At 50.5% G+C, this 13,841-nt stretch overlaps 1 protein-coding gene across 1 annotated transcript; it reads right to left on the bottom strand.

Moving 5' to 3' along the window:
- Positions 1-279: 279 nt before the first annotated feature.
- On the bottom strand, positions 280-9,611 carry AJUBA (ajuba LIM protein). Its single transcript, XM_006835447.1, has 8 exons — positions 8,579-9,611; positions 5,857-5,958; positions 4,248-4,315; positions 4,052-4,114; positions 2,815-2,945; positions 2,680-2,731; positions 1,964-2,032; positions 280-405 (listed from the first exon to the last, which is right to left on the bottom strand). Exons 1-8 carry the CDS (start codon positions 9,609-9,611, stop codon positions 280-282), a joined length of 1,644 nt encoding a protein of 547 aa, XP_006835510.1.
- Between the last annotated feature and the right edge of the window lie 4,230 nt (positions 9,612-13,841).

The following is a 13,841-nucleotide window of genomic DNA, read 5'->3' as shown; positions in this document are numbered from 1 at the left end:
GAAAGTACTGGAACTTGCCTGTGTGTGCCTGAGGGCAAGCTAGAACACAGGCCACACATGCCGAGAGGCCAGTCATCCCCATCGGCAATGGGAAGGTTTCTCTCCACAGTCCATTTGGAATGTCATAATCTTTGGGTCTCTGGCCCTAAGGCCCTTCCCGAGGACTCTTCGCCCAGCCAGCTGAGTGCAGAGTGCATTCCTTGCCTCCACTCGCCTGAAGGGCCCACTGGTCAGGAGTTTGTCAGTGGTGGTGATGGCAGCAGCTGCGGAGGCGGCAGTTCAGATATAGTTGGTAGGGGGCTGTCGGGAGTTGAGCCGCTGCATGTGACAGCTGTGACAAAGCAAGTGCCCATCCAGAGGAAAGCAGCAGCAGCCTTCCTCATCACTCAACTGCATCCGGCAATCCTAGGAAAGGAGGACACCGAATTCAACCCAGTCCAGGCACCCTAGACCCGGAACACATCCTGGAAGTCTGATCTGCTGAACACCAGATTCCTAATTGCTGGAATAAAGAAAGGTTTGAGGAGCATGTGGTAGAATGGATGGATGCCAAGACTCAAGAAAATACCACAGCCGGACACCAGGTGTCGCTGCTGCAGCAGAAATAATGAGCAAAGCCTATTTCTAGCAGTTAATAGTTTTGAGAGTCTTGACTCTAGGGAAGTCGCATTCAGAAAAGACTATACAACTAGACCCAGAACAGTGGTTAGAGGATGAAAAAGGGATTAGAGAAATCAGAGCACTTTCTGGTTTTCCATGCCTTACGCCTCTCCCATAGACACCTTGCTATTCTAGAACTTGACTTTTTCCTTGCCCTACCTCTTTCCATCCCACTGGTTTAAGGTCAGGAAAGCTCTGAGTCAGGGTTGTATCCTTCCACCAAATTTATTCAATCTGTATGATAAGCAAATAATAAAAAGCCTCAACTATATGGAGGAAGACTAACAATTACATGAAAATGTTAGCATCAAGATTGGAGGAAGACTAACACCCTATGATTCTATGATATGCAGATGACAGAACCTTGTTTGCTGAAAGTGATTGAGAACTTGAAGTACTTTCTGATGATGATCGAAGACTACAGTCTTGAGTATGGATTAAAACCTCAACATAAAGAAAGCCATACCCTCACAACTGCACCAATAAGCAACATCATGATAAATATTGATGTTGTCAAGGATTTCACTTTATTTGGATCCACAATCAATGTCCATGAAAGCAGCAGGCAAAAAATCAAAATACATTTGGGCAAATCTGCTGCAAAAGACCTCTTTAACATAAAAGTGCTAAACAGCAAAAAAGTCATGTTAACAATGATGTGCACCTGACATAAAGGTATGGTATTTTTAATCGCTTCATATGCATTCCCCAAAGTTGGGCAATGATTATAAGGAAGACAGAAGCAAAACTGATGCATGTGAATTTTAGGGTTGGTGAAAAATAATGAATATACCCACAGAGCCCTAGTGGCATAATGGGTTAAGCACTGCGCCAGCAGTTCAAACACAAAAGATTTAAAGCCTCAGAAACCCTAAGAAGACAGTTCTACTCGATCCTATACAGGGTCACTGTGAGGTGGAGTCAACTTAGTGCCAATGAGTTTGTGTGTTTTTGCTGGAAGAATGAACCAATCTTAGAAGAAGTACAGTCAGAGAGAATGCGTCTCAGAAGCAATGATGTCTCACATACTTTGGACATGTGATCAGGAAGGACCAGTCCCTGGAGAAGGACATCATGCTTGGTAAGGTAGAGGGTCAGTAACATAAGAAGACCCTCAGCGAGATGGACAGATAGAGTGGCTGTAACAGTGGACTCAAACACAGCAAGGATTCTGAGGATGGGGCAGGACCAGGCAGTAGCTTTGTTCTGTTGTACACGCTATGATATGGAACTGACTTGATGGCACTCAAAACCATTCCCCCCATTCCAATTCTCCCCAGCAGCCCTGGTCCCCAACACTCACCTCACAGTGGTAGCACTCAAAGTGGTAATCCCGGTCCATGGATATCACTCTCACGATGTCTTCACAACCCTGAGACAGACAGATCCCCCATGGGGATATGTGAGCAGCATACAGGCCTTACTCCTGCCCCAATGGGAAGATCACACAAAGGCCTCCAAGCCACTCTAAACTCACTGGTAGTTTTGAGATGGCCTTCAAAAGCCTACCACAACTCCTCCTCCCCTCCCTGGCATTGCTCTTAGCATGTCCCCACATACCTCTCCCAGCTGTGTGGCAAGGAGAAGGCGAGTGAGGGTGGGTGGTACAAATAAAGCAGGCTAAGTTGGGGTTAGGGGATTCAGCGGGTTCTGATCTCTGTTGGCTTATTGCTTCTCTAGCACACACAGTTTAATTGTTACTGAACCCCTGCCCACCAGCCCTCAGAATTCTTCCCACCTTTTCCTAGCCCTTCTATCTGGGATGTAGTTACCATGACCTCAAAGATTCCTCCTCTAAACTATGATAGAAGAGATGAAGCCTGGGCCCAGTGAAGCCGTCAGACATGTCCAGGCCCGGATGTGTGGGTCAGAGTGGTGACCGAGAGCAGAGTCACACGGGAATCTTCCCAGAGAGCATTCCTCAGCACTAGTGCTTCCTGCAGGAAGCCGAGCAACAAGTCCCCATCCCCTCCCCAGAGGCAGCAGAGCTGGCTGCCCTGCCCGAGAACCCAGACATACCTCTGAGGGGAGGATGGGTTGGCCGCAGGCTGCACACTTGGGGGCATAATTTCTGCAACAGAGAGGAAGGAGGTGAGCTGAGATTAAGAATTCTCTGGCCCCAGCCCCACACTGTGTTCCAGAGAGCAGACTCACTTGTGGTAGTCGGTGACACAGTACACTTGGTTGGAGAAGTCCACTGTGAAGGGGATGCCATCCAAGCACTTGTTGCAAACGATACATCGGAAGCAGCCTGGGTGATAGGACTTCCCCATTGCCTGCAGGATCTGGCTCACGGGGTGGAAAGAGAGAATCAATCTCCCCAGCTCTCCAATTACCCATTATGTTCCCTGCTGCTGCCTCCAATCTCACCCAACCCCTGCCACCCTTCCAAAACACCACTGTGCAGTTTGAGGCAGAGACCCTGAAAAAGGTCTTAGCATTCATGTCAGTGCTTCTCAACCCTGGCTGTACATCAGGATCACTTCTGGACCTTTTAAAAAGTATCAGTGCACCTAAACTACAATAAAATGTTCAACAATGCCTGTGTGGTCCCCTCCCCCCAGGGCTATTAATTCACAATCTCTGGTGATGGGATTCGGGTATTATTAATTTTTAGTTCTTCCTAGGTAATCTACTGGCTACCAGAGCTAAGAACCATTGATCTAACTGAATCCCTCCTTCTTGACAGAAAAGAAAATGAAATTCCAACTTAGTCCAACAATAGTAGAAAACCAGTTGAGACCCAGGTCCCTCAATCCTAGCTCAGACTGGATGATGGTATCTGCAGAATTAGCCAAGAGGCCAGGTCACGGAAGTTTGGGATGGCAGGATTAGGAGCTAGGGTTTCAATACTTGAACAAGAGGAAACCATTAAGGAAAAAGAGCAGAGTGTGGGACCCTATCCAGAGAAGCAGTGACGCCAGAGATGGAGGCAGAGGAGATGATGATGTGTGAGATGGAGCGGCTGGGGACTCTAGACTCAAGGAGGGAGAGAGGCTGTGGGCTGGTGGGGGCGGAGCAGGCTTGCAGGGTATATACTATTTGGTTGTTTGATTATATATTCCTGAGTGCTTGGGTATACATCCAGAAAAAAACAAAACAAAACAAAAAAACCCAGAGGGAACAGAAGCAAATGCTGTTGAATGATGATGCATGGAGGGGATTGTAGCCATTGTAATGAAACAAAATATGATACGATGAATGTAAAGCTGATGTTCTCCCATGTAAACTATCACTCAATTCACAATAAAATAAAAATAATAGTAGCCCTGGGAGGAATGGATGCCAGTGATTCATCTGGCGATACGGTTTGGCCTCCTGCTGTCTCTTAGCCTGATTCCCACCCTTGGCCCTTCAGCCTCACAGTCCCAGTTGAAACTGTTTTCCTTACCTTCTCTAGAATCAAGTGACCACAGACACAGCATTTCTCAGCTGCCTCCTGAAACCCTGAAAACTGGTGAGAAAGAAAAGACAACGGAAGGATGTTAGCCAACTGTGAATGCCTCAATGGGTGGAGCCTCAGTGTGCACCAAGAAGGGGTTTCCAGGGTAGGAGCCAATTCCAGGCCTGAGAGACCCCTCACTCACCAGATAATCTTCCTCACAGTACACAGAGCCGTTGACACTGTAGAAAGCCTTGCAGCGCAAAGTTCTCCCTAGAAACAGCAGAAAAGGGGCTGAGACATATTGTGGGCCTGGCTTCCCCTAGTCTGGGGTCATCCATCCCTGAAGCTGCATGCTGTATTTAAATTTGGCTCCCCCCCCACCCCAAATGCTGGCTGTCCTCTCTTGCTACACAACAATCCCATCTGATGCAAGTTCAATTTACTTTGGCCTCATTCCAGCCAACTTCCCCTCTCCCCCGCTCCCTGTTCCCTCCAACCCCTGACTCCTCAGAGCATGAAGAGCAACTTGGGGAAGCAAAGCTGAGCACCCGCTGGAGTACCAGGTAAAGGAGCTCTGTGAACAAGATGCCATACAATTTACATATTGTCACAGGCCTTGCCCTCTGGACCTTTCACCCTAGGACCTTCTTTGCTCACACAAGCTGTCTGGCTCTCAGCCCCATCTCCCTTCCTCTGGGGATAGGAGCCACAGAAGTCAGGAGATATTGGAGTTACTGCTGGGGACAAAGTGCTTTGTTTGGGAGCACAGCCAGTTCCCTTTCCTCCTGTACCAGGCTGCTTTTCCAAGCTTAGAGGGACCTGGTATCTTTAGGGTCCTCTGCAAACAAAGCAGGACCACCCCCTTTTGTGATGTACACCCAGGAGTGGCTCTGGGGTGTGTCCACACTGTCAGAGACAGGAAGGACTGAGAGCAGGGAATAGGCAAGTTCTCCACTGCCAGTTCTGCCCAGTGGTTTAAACGGATTTGGAAATGCATGAGACACAGGGAAGGAAAGAGAGGGAAAGAAAGACAAAGCTAGAAGGGATCCTATAAACAGGACAAACAGACAGATGAGGCTAGAGGAGCAAGAGAAAAACCCAGTGCTGGAGTCAGGCACAGATAGGAGATTAAAGGTTTAGCAGAGCAGTGGGGAGGGGGTGCAGTGGGAAGGCAGAGGAGTTAAGGCTCCTGAGATCACCCCCACCCCAAGCAGGCCTCCAGAGCTAACAGCAGTGGCGGTGGTGGCTGCGCTGGGCATTCCTGGAGCGTGATGTCATCAGCTTGGCATGGCCCGGTGGCCTGCACTCTAGTGAGGTGGCTGAACTCTGACCAGCCAAGAGAAAACCCCCCTCCCCACCCCCCCCAAGGCTCCCCACTCCCCCAGCCCACCCCGCCCTTCCCACATTCCTGTCTTTCACTGTCGCCCTGGGCAACTCAGCTGCCCAAGACCAAACCCCACCAAGGAGAGACCAGAGGTCCGGGCGGGAGTCCAGGCTGGGCAAGCAGGAAGACAGGAGAAAGAGGGAGGGACAGAGGAAGGGAGGACCGAGGAGAAGGAAGATCAACTAAAGGAATAAGGGGATAAAGCGGGAAACTGCAGAAAGCAGACCCAATGAGAAGGCTGGAGAGCCAGGTCTGGGAAACAAGAGAAGGTGAGGCAGCTCTGGTCATCCACAGATATGGTAGGGACCCAACAGCTGTCCTTGGTGAACAAATGAAGAGCACTTGTGAGTGTGTGGGGGTGGTGGGGGTGGGGGGCGTTGCTAGAGGCCTGGGCCCTGGTCCAGAAGGCCTGGCAGGCTACACTTACCACAGGAGCAGCAGACAAAGCACTGGGTGTGGTAGAGGCTATCCAGGGCCTGGCAGGCGTTGCTCTGCCCATAGATGCCTTTGTTGCACTTGATACAGGTGCCTGAAGGGAGAGAAGTTGTCAGCATCACACCCCACTCCCCATTTTATACTCACTCTTTCCTGTTTGTTCTTTCCTAAGCACGTCAGTCAGAGGACCACCAGAGGCAGTCCTCAGGGAAGGACAACTGGGTGGGCTTATTTCTAGGAAGAGGGAACAGTAAGAAATGGGATGTGGCAAGATCTTGGCTAGAAAGAGAATCCGTTCTTATTTACTGATTAATCAACATATTTCTGAACAGCTCTCAATACTGTAGCAAACTAGAAAAAGTCAAAGATACGGTCCCTGCCTTTTTGATGTTTTAGTTTTTGTTGGAAAAAGCTATAGCATGATCCCTGTTGCACTGTGCCCACAAATTGTCAGGAATGCCAGTCTAGATGCCAACCCACAAGCAGGCTCAAGAAAGCTTCTGGAAAAAGCTGACCAGGACCAAAAAACCTCCCTAGGACCTTACTTTTCCCCTACTGTAAAATGAACTGCTATTCAGTTTTACGGGTTGAGGGCTGCATTGGTAAGATGAGGGGCAAAGAAGGGTGGCAAAACCCCTAATGCTTCCCTGTCACTTTCCACCACGGCAGGGACAGCTGAATTGCTCTTCCTGGATATCCCTACATCCCCAAATACATACACCTGGCTCTGGCACCCGCCTTTCCTGGGTGTGTTCCTTCCTACCTCCACTCCCCAATTCCAGGCCCATGAGTGAGGGCTAGAGCCTGTCTTTGAGGAGCAGATCCCAACGGGCCCGCCTCACCCAGCCCCACCTCGCCCCCTCGGCACACTGCCACACTCCCTGCCTGTTGGGGCCCATCCTAGTCTTTGCCCAGAGGCATAGGAGCCCGTGCAGCAGCTGCAGTAACTGATGGGCCCAGGCCTGTCCTGCTCCCACCCTCTGGCATCTGGGCAAGGCTATAGCCAAGGAAGAGGGCCCCTACTAGGGGCAGGAATAAGAGGGTACAGTCAAGCTGGGGCTGGAGGCACAGGGGTCTGCAGGGCCTCCTGTCAGAGAGAGGAAGCCCCTACCTCTGGGTCCAAATACAGTCCCCCCATGGGGCAAGATCTATCCCAGGACTGTCATGTCAGGGGACCCTGTCAGAGCCACTTCTTTGGGAAGCCTTGGACATTACAGGATAACAAGGAGAACTGCTCAGACATGTCCACCTCACCTTCCGTACCCCAGCACATTTCCACCTAGCTTCTTCTGCATTCTGAGCTATTTGACTGCACTCTGAGCTCCTGTCTTTTTCTTTGCTTTAGCCAGAGAGGTTTCTTGCCCCTATGAGCCACGACTGGGCCACAGAGGAAAACTGCTCAAAGAACCCGTGTCTTTCAATCTCTCTAAACAAAGTGGATCAGCATCATCTTTTTTCTGGGCATTCCTCTTTGGGTTGGATATAGGGGAAAGGGGTGAGGACTTTTTAGGAAGTTGGAATTGAACTAGGTAGGTAGGGCCCCGTCCCCCCTTCCCCCCACCCAAGCATCCTTCCTTGACTGTTTCTACATTCACGTTTCTAGCCACAGAGTTCTAGAGCAAGGGGTATAGGGCAAGGGCACAGGTGGTGAAAAAAATGGTGGAAGGAATTGTTTGTAAAACTGAAGAGGCCACAGCCCTGGGGTGTGAGCTTTCCAAAATCAGATAAACATTTCTTTATATGGTTCCTGTGTGTTTTGTTCAAAAGATCACCCAAGACACCTCAATATCCCCCATAGTTGAGACCTATAAAAAATACTTGTTGAACGTAACCCAGTGGGGGACAGGGGCAGCGACCAGGTTTCCTGAACAGCAACAGGAACTAAGGGGCAACTTCTGGCCTGAGTTCTGACCATGTTACAGTCAGAACTCAAGGCCTGATGAATCCTGGCAAGAGGTGATGGTGTCCCAGCGGTCATGGCTTCTGCCCTGACTTCCGGAGGGCAGGGAAAATAAAAGTTGGCACTACCGGGTCTCCTTCCCTTAAATGCCCACGCAGTCACCGAGCCATCAGGACCGGGACAGGAGTACACTTCTGGTTCCAAGGTGCTCCATCCTCCCACCCAAGCACCATTTCCCCGACAGCAGCCAAGGCCCGGCATTTGCAATAAAGCCCCCACCTCTCCAAGGGCCCTGCGCCACACAGCGCCGCCGCCCGCCCCGCCCCGCCTCGGGCACCTGGAGCGCCCGGGCAGGAGCCGGCACGCACGCGGCCTGCCCGCCCCGCCCCCCCAACCCGAGCATTCCCCGAATTCCTGGGGGTGGAGCCAGGGCCGGGTGGGGGCGCCGCACGCAGGAGCCTGTAGGGGCACCGCCGTGAAGGGGGGTAGCAAAAGGGGGATGCGCTCACTGCCCTTCTGGGTCCCCTCCCTACGAGGCCTCCTACCGCGAAAACCCAAGGCTTTACAGCTTGAGAAGCCTAGACTCACGAGATAATCAGGGGGTTTGAGTTCAGCAAGAACGAGGAGCCCTGGTCTATTTGAAACCCCGTGGGAAGTTATAGAAAGCGCTTTGCCCCTTCTTTTCTTTTTACCTAGCTCCGCGTCTCCGCCTCTGATCCCGGGGCACCGGCAATTTCGGCCGTCGGTGTTAGAGGGCTACAGAGTGCGGAGACTGGTCCCTTCTGGTCCTTAAGCATTTTACTCTCTCACTCACCAAAGTAGTCCTCCCTGGCCTCCTGTTCACGCATCCGGGCTCGGGCGGCCTCCGGAGCAAACGGACCCGGCGGCTCCTCGTGACCCGACGGCTCAATCCCCGAGGGTTCCCCCCGGGTGCCGGCTTCTCGCCCACCCGTGCCCACCGCCAGGCGCAGCAACGCTGTTAGCTCATCCTGATAGCGGGCGCCGGCGGCGCAGTCTCCGTAGCCGGTCACCGAATGTCGTCCAGGTTGCGCCGCTCGTCTCTCCAAGGGCCCTTGTGCTCCCACTCCAGCCCCAGCTAGAGCTCCTGGGCTGCCCAATGCCGGGGGATAAGAGTGGCGGCTTTCCTGGCAGCCGAACCCCGCGGGCCGGTGAGCGCAAAGCCGGTCCAGGGCGGCGTGCAGCTCCGGATAGGCAGAGGGAACCCCTCCGGAGGAATAGCCTGCTGGAGCACCGGCCAGGGGCGGGCCAAACAGGCACGGCCCGACAGGCAGAGGGCTCCCGTGTCGCTGGTCATAACCCATGCTGATGCCGCTGGTACGATTGCTGCAGGGCCGGCTACCTCCGGCGCCGCCAGCCCCCGCCCCGTCCAGCAGCAGGCTGCCTCGGGGACTGGACGGCTTGCTCGCATCGCTGGCCGAGCTACTGGCGAAGCTGGAGCGGGGGCTCAAGGCCGGGGCCGTGGTCTCTAGCCGAATGTCGAGCGATGACTGAGGTAGAGGCAAGGCCCGGGTCGGGGGAGGCCCCCCGGGAAAGGCACCTTCGTAGCGCTGAGCCTCAAAGGAGCCGCGCGGGTTCCGCTCAGCATCCAGGGGGCCTTGCTCTCGAGTCGGCTCCAAAGGCTCATCCCCAGGTCCCCCAGTAGCTCCTCGGGGCCCGGGTTTCCTAGGTCCCCCTAACCCACTCTGTCGCCCTTTGCTCGGCCCAGGAGTCCCATCGGACCCGGACCGGCTAGATTCACCCTTTTTGCGGCCGAACTTGGCGCTGCCGGAGTCCGAGAGTCTTAACTTCTCCAGCAGGCGACTGGCTTTCTCCCCTAACCGCTCCATGCCCTCTGGGGCCTGCAGCCCCCAACCCGCCTGGCACCCTGCAGAGTCTCAGTGGCCGCTTCTCTTCCCCTGAGGCTGGACTCTGGTTCCCCAGGGACACAGGACGGGCACAGGGGCTTAGCGGGCGGCCAGGATGCCCGGCTCCAGGAATCCCGCAGCATCCCCCACAGAGAGGGGCTGCGTCCCCCCGCACATCACGAGTTTAGCAGGGCAGGAAAAGCCTACGGTTGCGGCTGTCCAGTCCACCAAGCTATCTGTTCACGCGTCTACTCGCGCGGTCGACGCCCCCGCCCCCTCGCTCTCACACTCGGCACAGACTGAACTTCTCGCTCAAACTTTTGTCTGCCTGGCCGGATCTACATTCAGAGAAGGGCGGAGCGCGGCGTGTGCGAGAAGGGTGTCTGCGCAGGGATCTCTGGTGCGCCAAACGGGATGGGTGTGTGTGTGTGTGTGTATGTGTGTGTGGCTGGGGGAGGGCGTTGTAGCTGTCTTGTAGGTGGAGATCTGCTGATTGGCAGCGAGAAGAGCTGTGGCAGTTTGGGCAGTAGCTACTACATCACTCCGAGAATTGCAACAGGAAAGAGTGTATGTATCGGGGAAGGGGACTCTTTGTTTATAGTTGGAATGCGCGGAAGGACACTAGAGAAAAATATCAGTTACTACTGGCAGACCGATGGCAGAAATGTTCTGCGCAAACACAGTGACTTTGTTCTTAGTGTAAGGACTGTGGAAGAAATGGAAAGAGACTGATATAGAAGTCGTGAGACAAGGAGAGAGACATAAACAGAAAGACAGGGAGAGGAGAAAACGGTATATACGACTATATATATATATATATATATATATATATATATATATAAAGAAGGTCAGAGGCTCCGACGTGAAGATAGTCCTGAAAAGCAAGGAAACCCAGATAGAAAGGTGGTGGAAGACAGGTAGCCAAAGAATGGGAGCGCGAGAGGCAGAGATCGAAGGATGGATAGACTAAGAAAAAGACAAATTTATGTAAATTCAGAGAGAGTAAGAGACAAGCAGATAGACTGCAAATAGAAATTCTGAACCCAAAGCTTTTATGACGGTGCTGAGAACGCGTGCGATTTAGTATGTTTCTAAAAACAGAAAAAAAGGAGTAAGGAAAAGGTTTGGCAATAATCGCTTACCTTCCGAGTAGGACAGATAAGTGGATAGACACACACCCCCTGGTGTTGGGAAATGAGATTTTTAGCAAGTATTTCAGGTGACTACAGAAAGGTGCTCTGATGGAGTAGTGGATTATGCATTGCGCTGCTAATTGCAAGGTCAGCAGTTCTAATCACCAGCTGCTCTGCGGAGAAAGATAAGGCTTTCTGCTCCCATAAAGATTTACAGACTCAGAAACGTTGTACCAGGGTAGCTATAAGTCAGAATGACTCAACGGCACACCATCATCACCACAGGGATAGAGGGAGTGCAATAGCTTTGTAGGATAAGCACTGGTCTGCGAACCAGTTGGCAGCTGGAGCCCACCAGCTGTTCTGTGGGAGACATGTTCCAGCGAAGAATTAAAAGCCTAGAAAGCCCTATACCGGGTCACTATCACTATCGGTCAGACAGACTCCGGTGCACTTAATAACATAGAGAGCCGTGGTGTAGCACTGTAGGATAAGTATTGGACTGGTAACGGCAAAGTCAGTTCATACCCACAGTCCGCACACTGAAACCCCATACAGGGTCAATATGAGTGGAAACCGACTTAATTGCACACAACACAGGAGTTGTTAAGTGCCGTTGAGTCAGTACCGACTCATAGAGCGGCTGGTGAGCTTGAACCGCCTAACATGTGGTGCAAACCGACCTTGCAGTCCAGCACCTTAACCCACAGCGTTTCAGAAGGCCTGTGACAGTCTTGGAGCTAGTGACAGTCTCTTCCCTCTCCCCACCCCCTGATTGGTCCACAGGAGATTGATAATAAAGAATACCTATTAAAAGGAACCAAAGAAATGTTATTTGTAGGAAATACCAAATGAAAATAAATGATCAGGGTGGAGAAGGAAAAGAGGCTGATATTTGATGAACTAATGGGATCAAGAATAACCATGGCTGAGGCTGAACATACCTAATTAAAAACCAATCAACTTATTTTGTCTAGATTAGCACATGAGGGCCAAGAAGTGGAGGGAGTACAACGAATGGAAAATGACTTTGTATTTAGTTAGTATAAGAATATGAAAATTATATGCAAACAAGCCCATGTCAACATTTAGACACCTTTTATAATATTAGAGTATAGCCTTAGGGAATGGAGAAGGAAAGGAGGCTGATATCCTTTGGGAAATTAATTTGGCACAAACTATTTGGCTTCGTTATCCTAGCGGCATTGTCTCACTGACCCCATCTCTCTGGAGAAGCAGTCTCTCCATTTCCCTGGTTAAGTCTTCAGCTTTTCTCTGATCCTGAGGAGAGTTTACTATCAGCCTGGAAGGAGAGAAGACTCAAAGGGATAGTGATGGAGAGGGACTAGAAGGTTGCCTCCAGAAAGTGCAGTGAATAATGGCTTCAGAATTAACTCTAAAGCTGCCCCTCCTTTCCTGTTGCCCAGTGTTTGACGGGGTCTTGGGAAGGGGACTGGATTCTTTTTCCCAATTACTTATATCCAAAATATCTACTCGGCTACTAATATTTGGAAACTTTGATCTTTTGGGGGTAAAGATGAGAGAATAAATCCTATGAAAAGTTGAAAAGACATTAAAAGAGGCCCATCAGTAGTTAGGTGCACTGGTGGCATAGTGGATTACACATTGGGCTGTTCAAATCCACCAGCTGCTCCTTGGTAAAAAGATGAGACTTTCTGCTCCCATAGAGACTTACAGGATTAGAATGGAAACCTTATACAGGCTCACTATGAGTTGGAATCAACTCAATGGGGAATACCAGAAAGCAGTGACAAATGAAGGGGAACCGGTGTGCATTGATAAGTAGTAAACCAGTAGTGTTCACGATCTTGGGGCAACTGTTCGCAGTATGAATGGACCTGAGAGCTCCACAATTGCTCTTCTCCACTGCCAGGACTTCAATTTCCATCTGTATACAGACAACTCCAAATCCCTATCTCTAGCCCAGATTTTTGGATTTAAAAACTCACCTGACTACTAGCATCTCCACGTGTTTCAAAGGCACCTCCCACTCAACTGAGCTTATTGTCCCTGGCTCCCAGAAACTGGCTCCTCTAGCATTCCCTCTTAGCAATAAACTCTTAGATCTTTAAGCCAGAAACCTGAGCATCAACCTGTGTCCTCCCTCTCCTTTAGTGCTCAAATCTCAGCAATCACCAAAACACATCAATTCTGCTTCCTAAACCTGTCCTCATCACCCCTGTGTATGCCAGGGCACCACCTTTTCTCTCCAGAACCAGTGTAAAGTCTCCTTGCTGAGGCTTGCTCCAACCAATCCATTCTTAACACCCTGAGGTCAAGTGATTCTTCTAAAACACAAAACTGATCATCTCATTTCCCTGCTTAAAATATTTCAATGATTTCTCACTGCCCTTCAGCTATGAGAAGACGGTTTACAAGGTCTCCCTATAGTATCCCCTCCCCAAGCTATTCTGCAATATTGGACTTTCCTGAGTTCTCTCTTGCCTCAGGGCTGTGCACGTGCTGTTACCCAAGTCTGGAACACTCTCTTTTCCTTCTGCTTAGCTCATCCCCATCTTCTAAGTATCACTTTAAACATCACTCTCTGAGAAGCCTTTCTTGACCTAAGAGTAGGTTAGATAGCCTTGCTATATGCTTCCATTGCATTCTGCACTCCCCCAATCATTATCCTTATCACAATTCATTTCATTGATTACTTAATGCCTGGCTTCCTGACTAGACAATAAAATCTGTGATCAACATTGCATCAGTAGCACCTAGCATTGTGCCTTGTAAGCAATCAATATTTGTTGAATGAATGAATGAATCAATCAAAAGTCATGTTTACTTCTCAATACATTCAAGATGCACAACTTCTGTGCATACGCACACACATTCACACCCACACCCCTTCTCCAAAATATACTTTGGCTTGACAAGGGTAAGAAATAACTACAAAACTGTGTAATCATGCAGTTTTGGGAATGCAGCTGCTGGTGAGACATGAAAACACTAAGTCTTAATTTCCTCATCTATAAGATGGGAATAATAAGATCTGCCTTACATAATTCAGTCAACAGTAACTATTATATCTAAATTCCAATTCCCAAATAGGAAT

The sequence above is a fragment of the Chrysochloris asiatica genome, unplaced genomic scaffold (genome assembly GCF_000296735.1).
Source record: "Chrysochloris asiatica unplaced genomic scaffold, ChrAsi1.0 scaffold00017, whole genome shotgun sequence".
NCBI lineage: Eukaryota > Metazoa > Chordata > Mammalia > Afrosoricida > Chrysochloridae > Chrysochloris > Chrysochloris asiatica.
Note: the sequence above shows the minus strand (reverse complement) of the source record. Positions and strands in the feature narration are given on the sequence as shown.

Coding starts and splice junctions, on each gene's coding strand:
- AJUBA (XM_006835447.1), bottom strand. CDS start 9,611: ATGGAGCGGTTAGGGGAGAAAGCCAGTCGCCTGCTGGAGAAGTTAAGA. Junction 4,316..5,856: donor CTTTGTCTGCTGCTCCTGTG/GTAAGTGTAGCC, acceptor TGCTGTTTCTAG/GGAGAACTTTGCGCTGCAAG. Junction 2,033..2,679: donor AACCCATCCTCCCCTCAGAG/GTATGTCTGGGT, acceptor TGTCTGTCTCAG/GGTTGTGAAGACATCGTGAG.